Source organism: Cololabis saira, chromosome 11 (assembly GCF_033807715.1).
Source record: "Cololabis saira isolate AMF1-May2022 chromosome 11, fColSai1.1, whole genome shotgun sequence".
NCBI classification, from domain to species: Eukaryota; Metazoa; Chordata; class Actinopteri; order Beloniformes; family Belonidae; genus Cololabis; species Cololabis saira.
The window spans coordinates 23,642,532-23,662,410 of NC_084597.1; the positions used below are offsets into that span (position 1 = coordinate 23,642,532).

The window sequence follows — 19,879 nt, forward strand, 5'->3', positions numbered from 1 at the left end:
AAGTTAATTGTAGGTATCATCATGAAACATAGTCTTATAATGGCCGTCTGGAGCTACATTTGGAACACCATGAAACAACAAGAGAGCAACTGCCTTGCAGTCTGCTTTTGCTTTCTCAGGAGAAACACTCCAAATTATGTTTGTTGATGGCAGCAAATATAAACACACAAATATTTTTATTGTCCTGTCCACAAGACTAGAACTATGCTGAAATGCTGGGGGACATTGTGGAAATTTTGAATTTTGTGTTTTCCAGTGCAACCATAAAATTATTCAATGTACATCTGAAAAATAAATGGTTGCAATACCAGTGATTTTAAAAAAGATAACACCAACACATGATAAGATTTCTGTTCCTAATGCTTCAAAACACTGTAGCTCTCTTGTCCATGCGCCTCTCGTGCTCATGCACTCTTACACACACAGAGCTCAGTCTGTGTGTCAGAGCTCAACCATGGCACTCTCTTTTTTTGGGGGCTCTAGTGGCCCCTTTATTCAAGTTGCAGACAGGAAGGGGGTAGAGAGAGAATGGGGATGACATGCAGCAAAGGTGCGCAGGCCGAGATTCGAACCTGCGACCGCTGCAGGAAGACTGTAGCCCAGAGGTGGACAGAGTACTCGACCCCAGTACTTGAGTAAGAGTACAAATACTACTGGTCAAAATGTACTCCGTTACAAGTAAAAGTAGCTCAGTCAAAATATTACTCGAGTAAGAGTAGAAAAGTACTTGCTTTTAAAGGTACTTAAGTATCCAAAAGTAAATGCTTTTAAATTTACTTTAAGTAAAAGTAAGAGTAAGAGTAAGAGTAAATTTCTTATTTTCCACATCAGTAAATTACTATCTTTTTTCTAAATTAATTTAAGGATCTTTTAACTCTTGTTTCTGAGAATTAACTCTTTGAAACCAGCTGCACTGATGTGCTGCTTTTAGAACCACAATGTTATATAAAACTTGCAGAAACACCAAAAACAAATCAAATGAATGGGATCATAAGCGGACAGCAGATGATGCAGAGTTTATTAACAATCATGAACTGAAACCAAATGAACCTGCACCATCCAACTAAGTCTGGATCCCCCTCAAAGACCACTGCTTTACAAAAAACTGTGCCCTCGTTTTTTACTCGGTCGAACTCAAACATTGAGTTAAGATACGGCCAAGGATTTTGTGAAAGTCCCTGCTCCGAGTCCGGCTCATTATCAGACTCAGACGACTCAGCGGATTGTCTTTCTTCTCCTGACGCAGGCGTAGCCATTGTTGCGGCTCTGTCTTGACAAACGCAGGCTACTTTGGCGGTATCGTTTTGAGGAGGCTTGACGTATTTCCGCTTTACGTACATCCCAGTGGAGAGCGTGCACTGTGATAGGTCTCCTCCTTTGACAAAAACAGCTTGTGTCCAATAGGATTTTAGGGAAGAAGAAAAAAGAGCAGACCTGAAAGTAACGAGTACTTTTTCAGCCTTCCTAGAAATTTACTCGAGTAAAAGTAAAAATATTTGTCTTGGAAATGTATTCAAGTAAGAGTAATAAGTAGAAAAGAAATCTAATACTCAAGTAAAGTACAAATCCTCTGGATATGTACTTAAGTACAGTACTCAAGTAAATTTACTCCGTTACTGTCCACCACTGCTGTAGCCTCAGTATATTAGCCGCTTGCTCAACCCACTTTCCACTTTCCAACCCACAACCCATATTGTTTTGATTTACCGGTGCGTACATCAAACAAATTCACGTAATCACATAAAACGCACACGCGTTTCACGCAGACGTCAAGTTGCGCTTTGTTTCTGGAATACTGGTGTTGTGTGTGTACGGTCATGCGTTTGTGGGATTTTTCTGCCTTGTTTGGCTCAGTATATAAAGGCAATTAAGTAAAATTCGTGGGTCCCTTTACCGTCAATGTTAAAGAATGCCAGTATGTAAGTGCCAAAAGACAGAATAATACTGTTGCTGACCTCCGTGGCGATCCAGTCTGTATGCAGGATCATACTGAGGGTACAAAGTATTTTGCAGATGAAACTTGGTGAACTGCAACACTCTCTCAATCACATCCTCGATATAAACTGCCTTGGGCATATGTGGAGATGTCATTATGTTGAGTGCAGTCAAACAGGCATCCGCAGACTTATTCACACGCTCCATTATGAGGTCGCGCCACAAACGCTCCTCATCCTTGGATTCATTATCCTACAAAGTCAATAAAAATTAAATAAATAAATGAATAAAGGAAACTGCTATGACACCTCACACTTCAACAGCTTCATTAATATCGGTCTGACAACTTACATGGCTCATTAGGGTGGAGAGTTTGACACTATCCAAAATGTTCTTCTCCAGTATGTTCATAAATTTCCCCAGTTTACTTGATGACAACTGTGGACAGAAATATGACAATGAATTAAACAATAATGCCGGTGTGAACTGATGGCTTTCGAATAGCTTATATCCATCTGTGAGGCTGAGTATAATAATGACAAAAAACTAAACAACTCTATTTTACCTTGTTTAAGATGCCCATAGCTTTAATTTTTGTAGAATCGCTGCCTAGCTCACTCAACTGCTGCTTCCCAAGCAAGAACTCTTCAGGTATTTCATCATCATCTGTTTGAAGGAAAAGAGGATACGTCTTAACACACCACTCCAACAAATGCCAGTAAAGTCGAGACTCCCACTATTCTTCATATTTACCTGTAGCAGTGAGATCAACGTCCTCAAGGCCCTCAAGGATGTTGTCCACACTGGATGAAAATCTCTTGAACGTGGAGGAATCTAGCATTTCTTGCAAATTAATATAAAGCAAGTTGTTTAATATCAATGTATAAAGTTTTACATTTCACTGTGATAAAATACATTAGTAGCACACAAGAAGCCAGATCAATACCCTCCAGTGTCATCTTAGGATCGTGCGACATCCTTTTTTTCAGTTTCTCCTTTTTCTTCATTTTCTTGGACACTAAGCAAAAAAAAAAAACAACCAAGGAATGAGTTTCAAATGACAGTAAATCTAAATGACAGCTGTCAGAAACTCACATAACAATTGCCACTGTTCATTGTTTTAAGTTTATTTTAGGTTCCTACTTCACTCATTAGGGCATGTTTACAGCAGAGAGGAAAAGAGCCACAATATGTAGGAAAAATCAAGTCAAAGTCTTTACTAAGTCAATTTGAATTTTCACTAACTTAATGTCCCAAATAAAATCAGGGCAGACACAGGGAATCCATGCAAACAGTATTTACCACTACATCAGCATAGTGCCTACACTGATCTATGTATTTTAAAAGACGTAGAAGAGTGCCTCTAAATTTTTTTTTTTCATTTCCAAAATTAAAAATCAGATCACATAAGGTCGTCATTTAGGTTTTTCTTGTTGGTTGTGACTCTTGATCTGCTCCTGGGGTTTGGACCGATCTGCCAAAGCAAATTCTACTTTTATGAGGAGAAAGTAATTAAGAAAAAAAAAATGTCAGAAGCTCGCAACTTTCATCATAATCCTTTGAATGTCGAGGAAAGAATCAAATGGAATCTTTAAAATAAAGGTTATAATTTACCTCATAACCTATTTTTCTAAGTTGAGTCTATGAAAAAAGTCTCACCTTCACTTAGGGAGGGAGGCAAGTTATCATCTGAATCATCTTCGCTGCATTCCTGGTGACGGCCACCTGAACGAGAGTTATGAATACTTCCACTTCGACGGTGATCCCTCGAACCTCTCTTGTCTATAGTTTTCCATGTCTTGTCATGATCTTTCTTGGACTTTTTCTTTGCAGCTGAAAGAAGAACAACAGAGAATAATAATGAAGAGGTTACAAAACTTTAATCTTAAATGAGTACACTGGGCTAACTTTCAGGTGTTGCTGTTGGGGGCCCTGGTGCTGGTGTTGGTGCTGTGCCTTGTACTGGCCAATCAGAACGGGGGACTTCCTGGTCCTGTATATTCTGTCACGGGGGGTGCTGGGTGAGGGTTGGTGGGGGACTGGGCTTGTATGATTGTGAGTGTATATATGTGTATATATGTACGAGGAAACGCGTGTATCAAAACCTCAACCATCATTCCAATCCAAAAAAGACTTCCATCAGCAGCCTTAATGACTACCGTCCAGTATCACTCAGTCATCATGAAATGCTTTGAGAAACTGGTACGTACACAGATCATTCAAAAGAACAGTAATGTACAGGGCAGTTACTTACTGGAATAGACTTCCAGAAAATCTTATTTCAACTAGTGGCAGAGTTGGCTTCAAGAGGAAACTAAGAAAGGAAGTTCAAAAGAAACTGGTTGTTTTAGATCGTGTCTAATGGTTTTAGCCGTTTTTTTGTTTTTGTATTTGCCTCATTTAGTATGCACTTATTTATCTTTAGTTGTACTTGGATTTATCTTTAATCTATCTGTTTTTGGTTGTTATTTGTTTTTTTCATTTTCGTTTTTTCATTTAGGAAAATTCATTTTCTTTTTTTCATTGTTTTCTGCTTCTTATTATCTTTAGTTTTTATTAGTTTTTGTTTTTTGTCTTGTTTTTCTTTTTAGTTGTTGTTCTTTGTACTTGTTATCTACTTTGTTTTATTCTGTTTAACTAACATTTTATATTGTACTGTAAAAGTTTTTTAGAAATGTATATTTGTACTGTTGGACCCCAGGAAGAATAGTTGCTGCTGAGGCAGCAACTAATGGGGATCTGAAATAAATAAATAAAATAAATTTCAAATCTCCCACCCAGGTTTGACCCACACCAGTTTCCTTACAGAACCAACAGGTGCACAGACGATGCTATCGCCACAGCTCTCCTTGCTGCTTTGTCCCACCTGGAGCAGCAGGGGAGCTATGCGTGGCTTCTATTTATGGACTTCAGCTCAGCATTTAACACTATTCTCCCCAACAGACTAATGGCCACACTATTAGAACTGGGAATATCCAACTCCATCTACCTTTGGATCAAGGACTTCCTGTCGGACTGCTCCCAGAGGGTGAAGTAGGCCCCCATATCTCCACAGCCCTTAGCCTAAACATCGGCTCGGCTCAGGGCTGTGTGCTGAGCCCCCTACTCTACACCCTCTACACGCATGACTGCACCCTCACACACTCCTGCAATGCCATCATAAAGTTTGTTGATGAAACCACAGATTCATCTCTGGGGGAGATGAGTCAGCTTACCGGGATGAGGTGGAGCAGCTGTCAATGTGGTGCTCAGACATAACCTTGTTATGAACACCTCCAAGACCAAGGAGCTGGTCATAGACTTGAGGAGGGAAGCCAAAACAGACACTCAACCCCTATTCATCGGGGGAAAACAGGTGGAGAGGGTAGCGGATTTCCAGTTTCTCGTGTGCACATACAGGAGGACTTAACTTGGAACATTAACACCACAACCACCATCAAGAAAGCACAACAGAGACTGTACTTTCTGAGTGTTCTCAGGAATAGCAATCTGACTCAGAAATGTTTGGTGTCATTCTATCATTGCTCCACAGAAAGCATCCTGACTTGCTGCATGTGTGTGTGGTTTGCCCGCTGCACAGTGGCTGACCGGAAATCTCTACAAAGGGTTGTTAACACAGCCCAAATGATCATTGGTTGCTCACTACCCACCCTGGAAAAACTGTACAACTCTTGCTGTCTTAGTAGGGCTAAAAACATTCTACGGGATTTGTCCCATCCAGGTCACCAGCACTTTGAATTATTGCCCTCGGGCAGACGTTTCAGGTCTCTGAATGCTCGGACTAATAGACTTAAAAACTGTTTTTATCCAAAGGCTATAACAGTGCTTAACATGCACTCAACACCACCTTTTTCTTATAATCCCCAAATGTGTTGCTGAATTTCATGTATGTACTATCTTTGCTCAGGGTCTCTGGAAACTAATGTTTTTTGTTTAGTCTCCTTAAGCTGCTACGGTGTGTGTGCGTGCGTGCGTGGGTGTGTGTGCGTAATCGTGTCATTTTAAAGGTGTAGCCTATTCTTTTTTATGCTTTTAATGTTAAATTATTCTGCACTTTAAGGGTGAGTCCTGCCAATTTCGTTGTACTAGTACAATGACAATAAAGACTATTCTATTCTATAAATATATGAACAGAAACAAGTACATGTGTGAAGAAATATCTCAGATTAAGAATGTTTGTAATGAATACACGGGTGTATATAAATTCACATTGTAAATAATAATAATAATAATAATAATAATTGTAATTGTAAATAATGTATGCTTTCATGTATAGATGAATACAGGGACTCAGGGTAAATAACTCAGGTGATTAATACTCGGGTATACCAAAATCTATATTTATAAAATTATACCGATTAATTTGTGCAACCTTTAACACTGTCACGTTTTTTTCTTTTCTTTCATATTTAATAACGAGGGTACAACTAAAAAAAATAGTATTGAGTTCAAGGGGTAGGAGTTCATAGGTTTTTTACTTCTTCTTACTCCTTCGAGCATAACACATTCGCTATTACTGTATATTTATTAATTCTCGTCTACTCTGTTTACGATGGTACATTTATTATTTAGTGATTATTATTGTTCTTTTTTTATTTTATTGATTTAGTGTTCTGCTGTTTTATAATTTTTTTGTGCTTACCAGTTTAACCACTTTTTCAACAGGTTTGACTGTAAGATTATTGTATAATACTCACATCCTTTGTCAGAGTCAGAGTCAGATCCATCATCATCATCATCATCACCACCATCATCATCATCATCATCATCTTCCTCATCTGAGTCCACCTCAGCATATTTGGATCCCTTACTAATCACACTGTGCCTTCGCTTATTAGTCCTTTCACAAAATGTCTCTGTAAGAGCAATAAGAGAGAAGCTTTGAGCACAGGATAAACATAAACAGTTACATTCTTTTAAGATTTGATAACAATCAGCATCATTTTCCAATATTTTTCTAGATGTTTCTTCCATTTCTTTTAGGAAAGGTGTTAAAACAAATATATGTCAGATTAATGGTATTTTTCTGAAACCACAAAACTGTTCAAACCTTGCTCTAATGGTGAATGTTCTCATAAATTACCAGCATGTGGCAGTAGTTCCTAAGTAGTATACCGGTAGGTAACGACCCTGCCAAGCCCCATAAAGTCACAAGACTGTAGGGCTGGTTAATAGCAAGCCATTAGAGAGAGAGGAGTACCCAAATATAACTCTAAACACAGTGTCAACACTGACTGCAGTCAAATTAATTCACTGTAATTAGTTGTATATAATCATGCTGTAAACATCCTTTTGATTCTAGCATAATAAAATAAATCATCTATAGAAAGCCCAAGTTGCTGGAATTGATAATAACTTAAAGATGTAAAACCAATGACTCATGAGGTTTCAGCGTTTCAAGGCATATACCAAAGTTCTTTTGCAAAGGCAGGTTTATTGAGCATCTCCTTGGCCATAAGAGGTCACATTGTCTTGGTTATACAATTATAGAGTGGTGTATCTGATATGAAGACCTAATGTGCACAGCAAACAAGGGAAAATCAAGAGAAATGTTTACCATGCTGGTTATGGTGGAAGAATTTACACAGTACAAACAGACTTTTCTGGTACTGTGTGTGTAAATGTGCTCTATTTTGAAAATCAATATCAAGATCAGCATGGAGAAAGAAAGTCACTTTAACAGGCTGACAGCTGCACCGTGTCAGCCGCTGTGAATCGTGTCCATTCTAGTCAATGACCGTGGTCGCACCAAAGGAGCTGTGGAGCAGTTTAGAAGCGACTGTCTTCTCTGCTAAACTAAAAATGCGTGTTGAGTCCATGTTTGTGCTGAACCATGGCTACGTCGTGTCAATTTGTAAACAGAAGATGAGTTGGCAGGAGGTCAGGCATAAGAATAGCATAAAGAATCTGACAAATTTTCAAAATAAAATAAAATTAGTGGTATCTGATTTGTCCATAGACATTGCATTAACTTGTAGAAGTCGAAAGCCGATATTTTTATTTATCGACGGAACAAGACATAGCAAGACATTCATCTTAAAGAGTGAAAACAGGCAGCAATCCCTGCCTGAAATAATCTTTGTTTCAGATTGCGCTTACAAACTGCGAGTGTAGTTAGTTGGGAGTATTATTAACCACTTCCTAAATATGGCTGTTTTTGAGCATAGTTTCTGTCGTGGGTACCGAAGAAGCTTACAAATGAAAGCATTTCTCTCAGAATAAGAGAAATGGTCTGACAGCAAAAGATGAGTTTGAGTTGTCATAGAAACTCTGGATAATATGAATCGGTTGCTGGCTCAGTGAGGTTTTGTCGTAGAGGGGTTATCTCTACACTGTTGCAGTCTGTTGTCTTAGCTTTATTGTGTACTCACACTGGGTAATTTCTACCATGCCATGCCCTGGCATGATTGATTCCCTCTGCCAAGTCTCACGCATACTTGAGAACGAAATGTAGCCTTCACACTACCGGACTAACGGACCAGACTTTAAGGGTCAATCATGCTTGGTATCATTGTCATTAGAGGCGTAAATTTGAGTTTTTTTCATATGTTGGCCTTGTTGTATGTGTGTTGCATCAAATGGGTTGAATTATCTCCGTGCCATCTAAACCCGGAACCGAAATTGATTGTGAGCAACATGTTTACCGTAAATGCATACTAGGACAACAGAGTGAGCAGTGCATGTCGTTTCGCCCTCACTTTTTTGTATACAGTCAGTTTTTTTACGATGTTCGTGTTATCTTTCACAAAAGTAAATCGAGCTAATTTGTGCATCACATCATCATTTATGAAAGCTTTGCCCATCTACATGAGAATGTAAGCCAAGGTTTTGAAAGCATAAATGGGAATCAAACTTTTGTTTTCAAGGGTTGATCCTGCCAGAGAAGAGTGGATGCCAGATGCCTTGAAATGAAAACACACTAGTGTGGATGCAGACAGAAAAAAGCAATGTCAACAAAATGGCTTGCAGCTACCACAAATTTAAACCAATAAAAGAAGTAGCTCATACCTCCTGCTGATTTGCCTGAGGAGGACCAGTTCTTGGGTCTGGAGTTGTGTGCATTCCTGCTTTCCTTAATCATCCTTTTTACATCCTCAATGCTGAGTCTCTGTAGCACAACAACAGGTTTAGCTCTTTTGTTTAAGTTCTCTACCAGTGACACTCGCTCCAATCTTACCATCGGTTCACTCCAGCCCTCTAATATTTTGTTTTTAAGTTGGAGATCTTTATTTGTTCCGTCTCTTTTCAATTTAGGGATCACAAAGTTCTTAAGACTTCCTGACTTTACCCCCAGCAGGTATGAGGGGAACTCGTTAGCTTTTGTCTCAGAGGCCTGCTGTTTGTTTCCAGGGTGACACCTAATGGTCCCATCCCCACTTGTCTTTTGTTCCTTATTTGGGGAGATTTGAAAGCTGGAACAGCTTGTCTTTTGTCGACCATTGAGCTCCAATGATTTTTTGCTTCCATCTTGCTTTGTTGAAGAATTTTCCGTCTTAGTGTGCTGGTCAGGCGACCTTCTTTTGCAATTTTCCCTTGACAGTATCTTGTGCTTCCTGTTCCCATCTCTGTCTCTTTCTTTTTCTTTGTCTTTCTGGTCGACCATGTCTTTCTCCGTGTCTCTATTACTGGTTCTGTCTCTATCTCTGGGCTTGTCTTTACCTCGGTCTTTGTCGCTTTCCACACCGTTGTCTTTAACTCTGGGTTTGTCTTTACCCCTGTCTTTGTCATTTTCTTTGACTTTCTCTCTATTCTTTTCTCTGTCTTTAGTTTTAAGTCTATCTCTGGGTTTGTCTTTGTCATTTTCCACATCATTGTCTGTATCTCTGGGTTTGTCTTCACCTTTGTCTTTGTCATTTTCTTTGACTTTCTCCTTGTTCTTTTCTCTGTCTTTAATTTTAGCTCTATTTCTGGGTTCGTCTTTGTCGCTTTCCATGTCGTCTCTATCTCTGGGTTTGTCTTTACCTCTGTCTTTGTCATTTTCTTTGACTTTCTCTCTATTCTTGTCTCTGTTTCTGGTTTTATCTCTATCTCTGGGTTTGTCTTTGTCACTTTCCATGTCGTTGTCTCTATCTCTAGGTTTGTCTTTACCTCTGTCTTTGTTTCTTTCTTTGAGTTTGTTTTTACATCTGTCTTTGTCGCTCTCAAGGTCTTTGTCTCTGTCCATGTCTCTATCACTGAGCTTGTCTTTACATCTGTCTTTGTCGCTCTCAAGGTCTTTGTCTCTGTCCATGTCTCTATCACCGAGCTTGTCTTTACACCTGTCTTTATCACTCTCAATGTCTTTGTCTCTGTTCATGTCTCTATCTCTGGTTTTGTCTTTACATCTGTCTTTGTCACTCCCAATGCTTTTTTCTTTCTCTCCATCTGCGAGTGTGTCTTTACCTCTGACTTTGTCCCTCTCAGTGTTTTTGTCTCGGTTCTTGTTTCTATCTCTGAGTTTATGCCGATCTCTGGGCTTCTCTTTGTCACCATCCATGTCAATGTCTCTGTCTTTGAGTTTGTCTTTATCCCCATCTTTGTCTTTGCCTCTCTCTCTATCTCTGGGTTTTTCCCTATCTCTGGTTTTGTCTCTGCTTACCGCAATGTCTTTGTCTTTGTCACCTTCCCTATTTTGGGGTTTTTCTTTTTCCCTAACTTTGTCTCTGAGTCTGTCCCTGTCTGTTTCTCTGTCCCTCTGTTTGTCTCTGTCCTTATTTCTTTCTTTATCTCTGTCTTTGTCTTCTTCGTCTCTGCAGTCCCCCTTGCTAGTAGTTTTTGGGGTCTCTGGCCTGCTGACCAAAGACCTGTGATTGAGGTTCTTTTCTTCTTTGTGGCGTGAGTCTAAATGCCTGTCATGTTTCTGCTGCATTGTGTCTGCATGTTTATCATTTGCATGCCCCCTGTCACTGTCAGTTTTACTGTCATGTTTCTGTTTTGATTCATGGCGGCTTTCCTGCTTCTGTTTATGGGTTTCGAGCTGTCCATCTGAGCCAGACTTCTGGGGGGTGTCAGGAAACTGTTTGATGATCCCAGGTCTGTTTTCAACATTTTTATTGACCTTTCCATCAGTATTTGTCTTGAAGTGACGTAAATGATTCACGTTCAGCTGGGGGTCCAAGACAACTACAGGCTGTCCTATTACTCTCCCAGCTTGTTGCAGATCAATACTGACCATCAAAGCTGGCCGACCGGCACCGTTACTTGCAGCATTCGACTTTTTGGGTGTCAGATTGCTGATGTTGTTGCTCCCGTGTGAAGTTGGTCCCTCGCTTGCCTCAACTCCGGGTTCCTGAGGATAAGTTTCTTGCTTCCGTTTTTTCAGTGGCTTGTCTGCAATAAAGAACAATGGTAGTGAGTCTTTTAAAAATAACCTCAGGAAATGGAAAGATGCAAGACACAGGGAAAAATCACGTAAACACATAAAAATTCACCTTTATCCTGGACTTCTTTAGAGCATCGTTCTCTATCATTGGTTGACTCGCGGTCTATTCTCTCAAGTGCGTCCATCTCAGAATCATCAAACACAACTCCACTGATGACTTCAGTCTCCTTCGTACTTAGCTGCACAGCAACTTGCTGACAGTTTGTCTGCTCCTCCGTTTCTACCTTGTGTGAAGAGTCCTGGAGTGTACTTGGTAATTGATTATTGTTTGTGTTCATCATATCCGTTACTTGGTCTGTGCCCATGTATGACCTGGTGCAAGGTTCTTCAGATTTGTCCAAATCTGGAATCTTCACTCGGGACAGTTTTAATGTCAGCTTGGTGGAGTCCTTTTGCGGAGAACTAACGATGTCATACAAAGCATTTTTGTTCATAGTTTCTTCTCTAGCCTTCTCCTTCTGCTTCTTTCTGCGATCAGCCGTGGAGAGAAGCATCTCAGGTGATCCACCTTGTGGCACATCAGGCGGGGGTGACTGCATGATAAGAGAAGGTCTGGATCCTGCAGAAACATAGATAAAATGAAATTAATGTGAGGATTAGAGAATAAGCCCCTGCAAAGACTGAATTGAACAGTGGTGTATTATTTTGGTTCCACTGATGGGATATGAACTTGTTGCTAAGGCAGCATACGTTTGATAGCTCCTCCACTTCCAGCAGGGGAACATGCAGTCTGAGATGATTTAACAGAAAATGTGGCAGCCTTCATGGAAGAGTCCTTCTCCTGTTGAAACACAAGACATTTCTAATTATATTTAACTGTATGCATCTGCTACAGTCCAGCTCAGGATAACTTGATTCTCTCCTTTACCTCATTTCCGGATCTGTGAGCCACGTTCACGTAGTCCTCATCAGAGCCTAGTCTTGTATTATGATTTGATGAATTACTTGATAGCTCTCCAGAGACTTTGTTGTCATGGATATTACTCACACCAGTAGAAACTAAAACAAAGGGGAACATGAAATCACCAATTAATCTCCTCTTTTCTTCTATAAGAGGCAAGTCCTCTCATTTTCTTGTCAGACTGTACATTGTCTTTCAACTAACCAAACAGCTGTAGTTTTACTGTGCCACATAAAGATTATGTCAACTCATGAAATTTTTCCTTGCCACTGGAGGGTATATAAGAAAATGAATGATGTTAAGTCCGAGCTGCATCACCATTTGAGTATGGGTCGCTTCAAACAGAATATAAATACACTGAAAGTGAAGATTTAAAAAGCTTTCTTCGAAATAAACGCAATGATATTTGCTGCCCTAGCAATAGCTAAGACAAAAGGCTAATAGCTGCACTTTTAGAAAAACAAGGGACTTTCAGTGCCTCTTAGTTCCTGGCCTGCTGCATTTGCACTACAAGTTTCAGGGACTAAAGTAAGTAGTGTAAAATTATTTCATACGCTCCCCACCCCCTCAACAAGGGCGGGCAGTTATACTTTTGAGAGTCCCTGGTATTTCTGGGGTGGGGCTCGCAGCACTGAAAATTTCTGATTGCTGGAGTTCACCCACCGTCTTACTTCTGCCTTTCTGTCTCTGTCATCACACAGTCTCCACCATAGCTTGTAAAATCTGAAAAAATTAAGCAGCACAGGGGGAATTGTTTGGGCTCGTAAACACAGCATTCAGTCTTAGACAGTCATGCCTAAGATTGAATGCTGTGAGTTGGAAGAGATAGCACAACTCAACTTGCAATGGTCTAAAAGCCTAAATAATTAATAAGAATCAGAGGAATAAAAGACATTATGTTCTGACTGTTTCAATGCAGTTATGATCTAAAGTACTGTACTTCAGCACAGTGGTGTGGAAAGGTGGCACAATGCAGATTTGGGTGAACTTGGTGCTTCTACCTGCTGCTTCACTCATACTTATCATAGATACATTACTGTTTTAAATCTGAGCGCACAAATTCTTCTAATCTTTGCAGATCATTAAGTCATATAAGAAATACAGAAAAGGTACAAGTAATTCTTGGAAAAAAGGCACCACCGATATTTTATCACTTGAATTATCTTTGTACTCACATTGTTGAGACTGTTGATGATGAGAATAACTGGGTGGATTGTACTGAATGTAGTCTGCAGGACTCTGAGGAGTATAGGGGCTAGGTATAGGACTGTCCTGCTGGGGCACAAACTGAGTAGCTGATCCAGACTGTGTTGACGTAAAGCATCTGTGAAAGAGTAAGAGGTAGTCTTAGTAGAAGAACAGAGGCCTCTGCATCTTCATCGTCTGAGTGCAAGGTGGCACTGTTTTACCCAGAGGGGCTTTGAGGGACTGTGGTTTGCTGATAGTTCAGTTCTGGACTCCTGTGAACCTGGTTCTGAGAAATCTTATACTGCTGTATCAGTGGCTGGTGCAATACACCTAAGAAATGTGGATAAAATAAAAGACATTTATTACATGAATGACATGTAAACACAGACCTACACAGTGCATGCAAAACAAACACTTCTACTACTATACTTGATTACTATAAACAATATCCAAGTAGGTTTGTTAAGAAATTAAAAATATACTGAGGAGAACTTAATACAATCTCTTAAATCATGTTTAATTTTTTAATTGGGCGTCAGAAAGGCGTGGATTCAAGTCAAAGTTCACTTCTGCAGTCATAGATAATGGTGACTGTAAAAAAAAAAAAAAGAAAAACAACCCTGATGTGCAAAACTAAAGTCTCATATTACTGTACAGCTGTTCACAATTGCCACAGCATTGCAAGACTGGCCTTGTATACTTTCTAAAAATATCACAATTACTATTAGGGGTTTAATGTAAATCCAGTTATTCCAAACCCTGGATTAAAGAGGGGCAGTGATAAAATAAAAAATGTTACTCACGGCTTTAACAGGTTAGTTATTCTAAAATATTCTCTTTTGATGAAAGAGCTGTTAATTGCCACAAACATTTGATTTACTTTTTCCAGCATGTATCTATCTATTACCTGTGTCTGCAGCTCTTTAAGACATACAAGCTTTTCTCTCTTGTTCACTCTATTGCGCAAGATAATGTGTAATTCCTACCTTATATTTATTATTAGTGCTATAATTATATGTAATAGCAGAGTTTTTGAGATTATAGCTAAACTAATACGTTTTCCTGAACAAAAACTTAAAATAAAAATATGAATATGACTGGGAAATCGGTTACATTATTGTTCATGACACTAACAAGGCTTCTTTTCAAGCTCCATGTAAATATATGTTTCTGTGATCCAGGGCCCAGGCCATTAAAAGTGCATGTTGGGGTCCTTAAGGTTCATTCATGTTCCACGCAAAAGACGGATACACAGACTGGACCCTTTCGTCCGTCTCCTCCTTTGTTTTGGCACATAATTTGGTCTGTTTTCACAGATTTGACACAGCAAACAGAGCAACACTAACAGAAAGCATGGGGGCAGTGTTGATCAGTATAGCTAACATGCGACGATCAAAAGTAACAAACCAGAGAATAAGAAGAGGAACAGTAGGAATAAGAGGAGGAGCAGGAGGAGGAAGAAAACGATGACAACAACAACTATAAACTAAAAGCTTTTGTAGAGAGGTTGTGTATATGTGTCCACAACTGCAGCCATCGCTACGACATCACGTCGTCTGGGCACAGGGACAAGTAGGTATTGAATAATAGTGGATTGGATTGGATAAAAGCTGGAAGGAGATAGCTCGTGATTTGAGACTTAGTCCAAAGATGGCGAAATACAAAATTATACGTGCACACAACAGAGCGATGAGCAAAAGGAGTGGTGATACAGCTGATCATCAGAGCTGTCTATCCTTCATCATCTATTTTGTTTTGTTTTATATATATGTATTTATTTGTTTGCATATAATATTTATTTTTTGCTGTACACTGTTAATAAAAACATTTAGAAAAATCTTATACTCATTTTCATTATCTGCTACACTCTAGAAGTAGAATATCTGACACGAAGAACTCTCAAAAACACCTACTTACAAAAAATTATCATATGGAATTGTACAGCTAAACTTTCTGGGAAATTCAACTGAAAGGACTAAAGTCCCTGATTACTTGCAAGGATTAAAAGTCATCTTTCTGTATTGTGAGAGGAGGATAACCAAGACATTTGATGGTTCTGAAATGAATTTTATAATGTCAAAAGAAAAAAGAAAATATATTTTTTTTTTTATGTTATCGGTTTGGAAAATACTTAGTCAATGATGATATATTGTATATTAAACTCTGAACTCAGCACTCCCCACTAGTGGATGAATTGACTTAACAACCACGGCAACGTAAAAGACGCATGGAAGTATGAGGTGGGTGATGTATAACAAAGCTTGAAATGGACGTGCCTACAGTACGTATGAAAGGTAGCATGAATGAGTCCAAAGGACAGAAAAATCTCTCCACTGATACTTTTTTTTCTTCCTAACAACTATCTGCATACATATTAAAGGTTAGAACCAATTTTGGCAAAACAAAGTCACATACAGTATATATGTATAATTTTCCAACAGATATTGCAATAATTACTTTGTTTCTCAACGTGAAAAAATCACTAAAAAAGTCACTATACACAAACAGATAGTGTATAATCGCATGCATCTAATGATTTATAAGCAAGCAGGTTTCCCACTTTGCTAAAACTGCTTAGTACTGAAATTTGCAAATATAGCAGACTACTTGCACAGCTCTGACATATCTAAAATCTAATAACTGGATAAGTGTAGGGAACTTTTTGACATTTTTTTTTCAAAAGGTGTGGGCTTATACAATACCATAATTTATTTACATGTCAACTATCTCAGCTAGCACGTTAGCCACCAATGCATCCAAAAATAACTGCACCTTATTGATTTACAACGCAGCAAAATTCTGACAACTCCACTTAGAAGACAGAACTATTACAAAATGCCTATTTGCTGAAGTCATCAACTTCAACTACTATTCAACTAGTATTTGAAGTCAGATACTCAACTAATTCAAAATTCTTAGTGAGCATTTCTCCCATAATCTTTTTAAGACAATGCAAATGACTGCTGCCCTTTTTTTTCTCTAACACCTGAACAGAAATGTATCTGTGTTGTTAGCTTGCCCCTCTCCACTTGTGATAAAAAAACTAACAGGTTAAGATTGGTAATTCTTCATCTTTTCCACTAGTCTTTCTTTGTCATTTTCACGCCAGGTAGAATGATGCTCAACATCTATCAACTCACATTTATATACAATTTGCTTTATTTGCCCTCTTGCTATAACTGAGCTACATATGGCAAGTAATCAAAGGGAAACTCATCACTTCAAGCCACAAGGCTGCTGGAAAAACATTTGCAACGCCAGCTAGTGTTTGGTGATGTAATAACAGAGTGATGCAAACAAAAACAGACAAGCACAAATACCAACTAAGATGTACGTCCTACATGTAGTATACATGTGTAACTGCTTGTGTAGAAGCCTGTTATGTCTCAGTGTCCCCTTCTTACTACCCCAAACCTTATACTGGTCCAGCTTACTTTTGTCCCTGAAGATTCTGGGGTTCCTGGACAGTAAAGTTTGTAGAAGTAATGGCATGTCACCTTCGGGTTCATCATTTCCAAGGTTGTCTTTCAGCTCTCTGCATAAAAAAACAAACAAAAAAAAACAAGGGGAGAGTGTCCTGTCATGTACAGGCTATGGATTTCCATGTAGAGTTTTACAACTCCTTCTGACAAACCAAAGCATGAGTGGACAAACCTGGAGAAACTATGTCTAAAAGTAGAACATTCATGAATAACTTCACTGCAGAAGTGAGTTATAACCCCTAGTGACAATTACTGTGTTTTAACAAATGTTTTTTGGGGTGGTTTTTCTTTCAATCTCAAAATAATTTTACAGTCTGCACATCTGAGAAAACATTCGGTAGTAATTCCTTTCATGCATTGTTCATTTAAATCACCATGCATTTGAATTTAAAAAAATGATTGAATGGTGCTTACATGTGTTCAGTGGAGACCTGGTTAAGACTATGTGCCAGCTGAGTCACCAGATTCTCGTCTCGACACACCAACAGGTTGCTGACCTCTTCAGAGATCCTTCCATTGTAGAGCAGACTCTTAGCAGTAGTGGCAGGAAGAGGAGAAGGCAAGGGCAGCTGGTTCAACACTAAAGGTGATAAAAAGATAAGTTAGATGAACTATAAAAGAAGAGAGAACACAGGAAGATATCACAAACCAGAACTACTTAACTTTAATAATTTATAAACATTTTTGCTTGAAGATTTAATGTGACACAAGCAACTGCCCCATGGTATGTCAGAATATGTTAACTGATACTTGATTTATTTTTTTGCCTATTTTCTTTAAAATATGTGCAATGTTTCTGATAAACCATATATTTTGAATGCTATAATAGTGTAAAAAACATGCAATTGTTTTATTTAAAAAAAACTTTACTACAAGGAAAAACCCTGTAATCAAAGCAGTAATGAACTTTACAGTTATTATCTGTCTTCATGTGTAACTATATCCCAGATCACAGCTGATCTACTTGACTAACGAGTAAAAAAAATAAGCCACATCTTGGTCTGAGTGTTAGTTACTGCTGGCTGGGTAGTTTAAAATGAGCGATATTGTTAAAGTTATTGTACTTACAGTCTGTTAGGCTAGCAATTCCAGCAAGAGTCGTGATGGGAACATGAGGCATATCACCATTCATGCTGAAGATGAGGTCAACAGGTCGTGTCAATAGACAGGCAGCTCAGATCACCAATCTCCCCCTATTCGTCACATCTCTTAAATTCTGAAAAAAAAAATACAAAAAAAAAAAACAAGTGGGCATTTAATGCTCATAATAAACTTTGTTCCTTGCTGGATTACTAATAATAGGATATGTTCATGTCTAGATTAATTTGACTGTGCGTATTCTGGGATGAGGTTTCAAGATGAACTTATGATTGGCCATTATTACAGTGTATTAGTATTATAGTGTTATAACCACATCACTAAAAAACACAACTTACACAGGCCCTACAGCAAGCCTGCACACGTCTTTGTGTTATTGATTGAAGATTATGAGAAAAGCATCTTAATTGCTGCTCTTTTTTATTTATCCTTTTCCTTATAAATGCACACATCCAGAGTCTCAGAGTAATCAATCACTGTGCAATAATAATAATAATAACCACAATCATATTCTGTAACAATGCACCTTTCAATAACCATGTCTACCTCATACTGCTACACCTTTCACTTTTTTTTTTTTTTTAATTGTATATATGTTAATAACAGCTGTCATTTCTCTATTTACTGTACAGTGAGCGAAAATAACCGGAGTCAAATTTCCTGTCTTGTTGGACCTGACCTGGCCATTAAACCTGATTCTGATACAAATGCCCTATATATCTTATAGCTTAGTGGTTTGCACTGTTGCCTCACAGCAAGAAGGTCCCCGGTTCGACTCCCAGGCCCAGCAGGGTCTTTCTGTGTGGAGTTTGCATGTTCTCCCCCGTGCTTGCATTGGTTTCCTCCGGGTTCTCCGGTTTCCTCCCACAGTCCAAAAACATGCATGCTAGGTTAATTGGTTATTCTAAATTGCCCGTAAGTGTGAGTGTGTCTGGTTGTTTGTCTGTGTTTTTTTGTGAGTGAAACTATTTTTTAACTATTTGACTCGAACCTGCGATGGACTGGCGACCTGTACAGGGTGTAACCCCTGCCTCTTGCCTGAAAATAGCTGGGATAGGCTCCAGCAGACCCCCGTGACCCTGCAAAGGATAAAGCGGGTATAGATAATGGATGGATAATCTCAATAACTTTAAACATCTATTTTACCCATCCTACATTTTTATCACAGTAAAAGAAGAGTCGTTGTAGCCTTAAAGCTTTCCAAGCTTCCCCCAAGCTGTTACTTTGATGAACTCTCAATACTTATAGTCTCAGAGTAATCAATCACTGTGCAATAATAATAATAATAATAATAATAATCACAATCATATGCTGTAACAATGGACCTTTGACTTTTTTTTTTTTTATTGTATATATATTCATAAGAGCTGTCATTTGTCTATTTACTGTACAGTGAGCGAAAATAACCAGTCAAATTTCCTGTCTTGTTGGACCTGACCTGGCCAATAAACCTGATTCTGATACAAATGTCCTTCTTCTCGCTACAAATATATATCTTATACTGATAATGTCAATAACTTTAAACACCTATTTTACCCATCCTACGTTTTTATCACAGTAAAAGAAGAGACGTTGTAGCCTTAAAGCTTTCCAAGCTTCCCCCAAGCTGTTGCTCTGATGAACTCTCAACACTCATAGAGTCTCAGTGTAATCAATCACTGTGCAATAATAATAATAATAATAATAATAATAATAACCACAATGTTGTAACAATGGACCTTTCACTTTTCTCTTTTTTTATTGTATATATGTTCATAAGAGCTGTCATTTCTCTATTTACTGTACAGTGAGCGAAACAACCTGAGTCAAATTCCCTGTCTTGTTTGACTGACTTGGCCAATAAACCTGATTCTGATTCTCCAGTGTAAATATCCTGAAACTTTGCCCTGCTTACTCTGTGTGGACTGGTTGAGG

At 38.6% G+C, this 19,879-nt stretch overlaps 1 protein-coding gene across 4 annotated transcripts in view; it reads right to left on the reverse strand.

The window, feature by feature from the left end:
* Positions 1-19,879, reverse strand: part of LOC133455171 (nipped-B-like protein B) — a 41,518-nt gene that overhangs the window by 20,741 nt on the left and 898 nt on the right. For 3 of the 4 annotated variants that reach the window (XM_061734083.1, XM_061734082.1, XM_061734084.1), the window contains exons 2-17: positions 17,936-18,083; positions 17,282-17,447; positions 16,820-16,920; positions 13,607-13,715; positions 13,373-13,521; positions 12,165-12,295; positions 11,987-12,077; positions 11,346-11,855; positions 8,944-11,244; positions 6,633-6,791; positions 3,595-3,768; positions 2,882-2,953; positions 2,689-2,778; positions 2,501-2,601; positions 2,287-2,373; positions 1,956-2,187 (exon numbers count right to left, since the gene is read on the reverse strand). In XM_061734083.1, the coding sequence (XP_061590067.1) occupies positions 1,956-2,187; positions 2,287-2,373; positions 2,501-2,601; positions 2,689-2,778; positions 2,882-2,953; positions 3,595-3,768; positions 6,633-6,791; positions 8,944-11,244; positions 11,346-11,855; positions 11,987-12,077; positions 12,165-12,295; positions 13,373-13,521; positions 13,607-13,715; positions 16,820-16,920; positions 17,282-17,447; positions 17,936-17,999 (4,537 nt within the window). In that variant the 5' untranslated portion in view covers positions 18,000-18,083. The remainder of the gene's footprint in view (positions 1-1,955; positions 2,188-2,286; positions 2,374-2,500; positions 2,602-2,688; positions 2,779-2,881; positions 2,954-3,594; positions 3,769-6,632; positions 6,792-8,943; positions 11,245-11,345; positions 11,856-11,986; positions 12,078-12,164; positions 12,296-13,372; positions 13,522-13,606; positions 13,716-16,819; positions 16,921-17,281; positions 17,448-17,935; positions 18,084-19,879) is intronic. The other variant, XM_061734085.1, reaches the window with a different exon arrangement.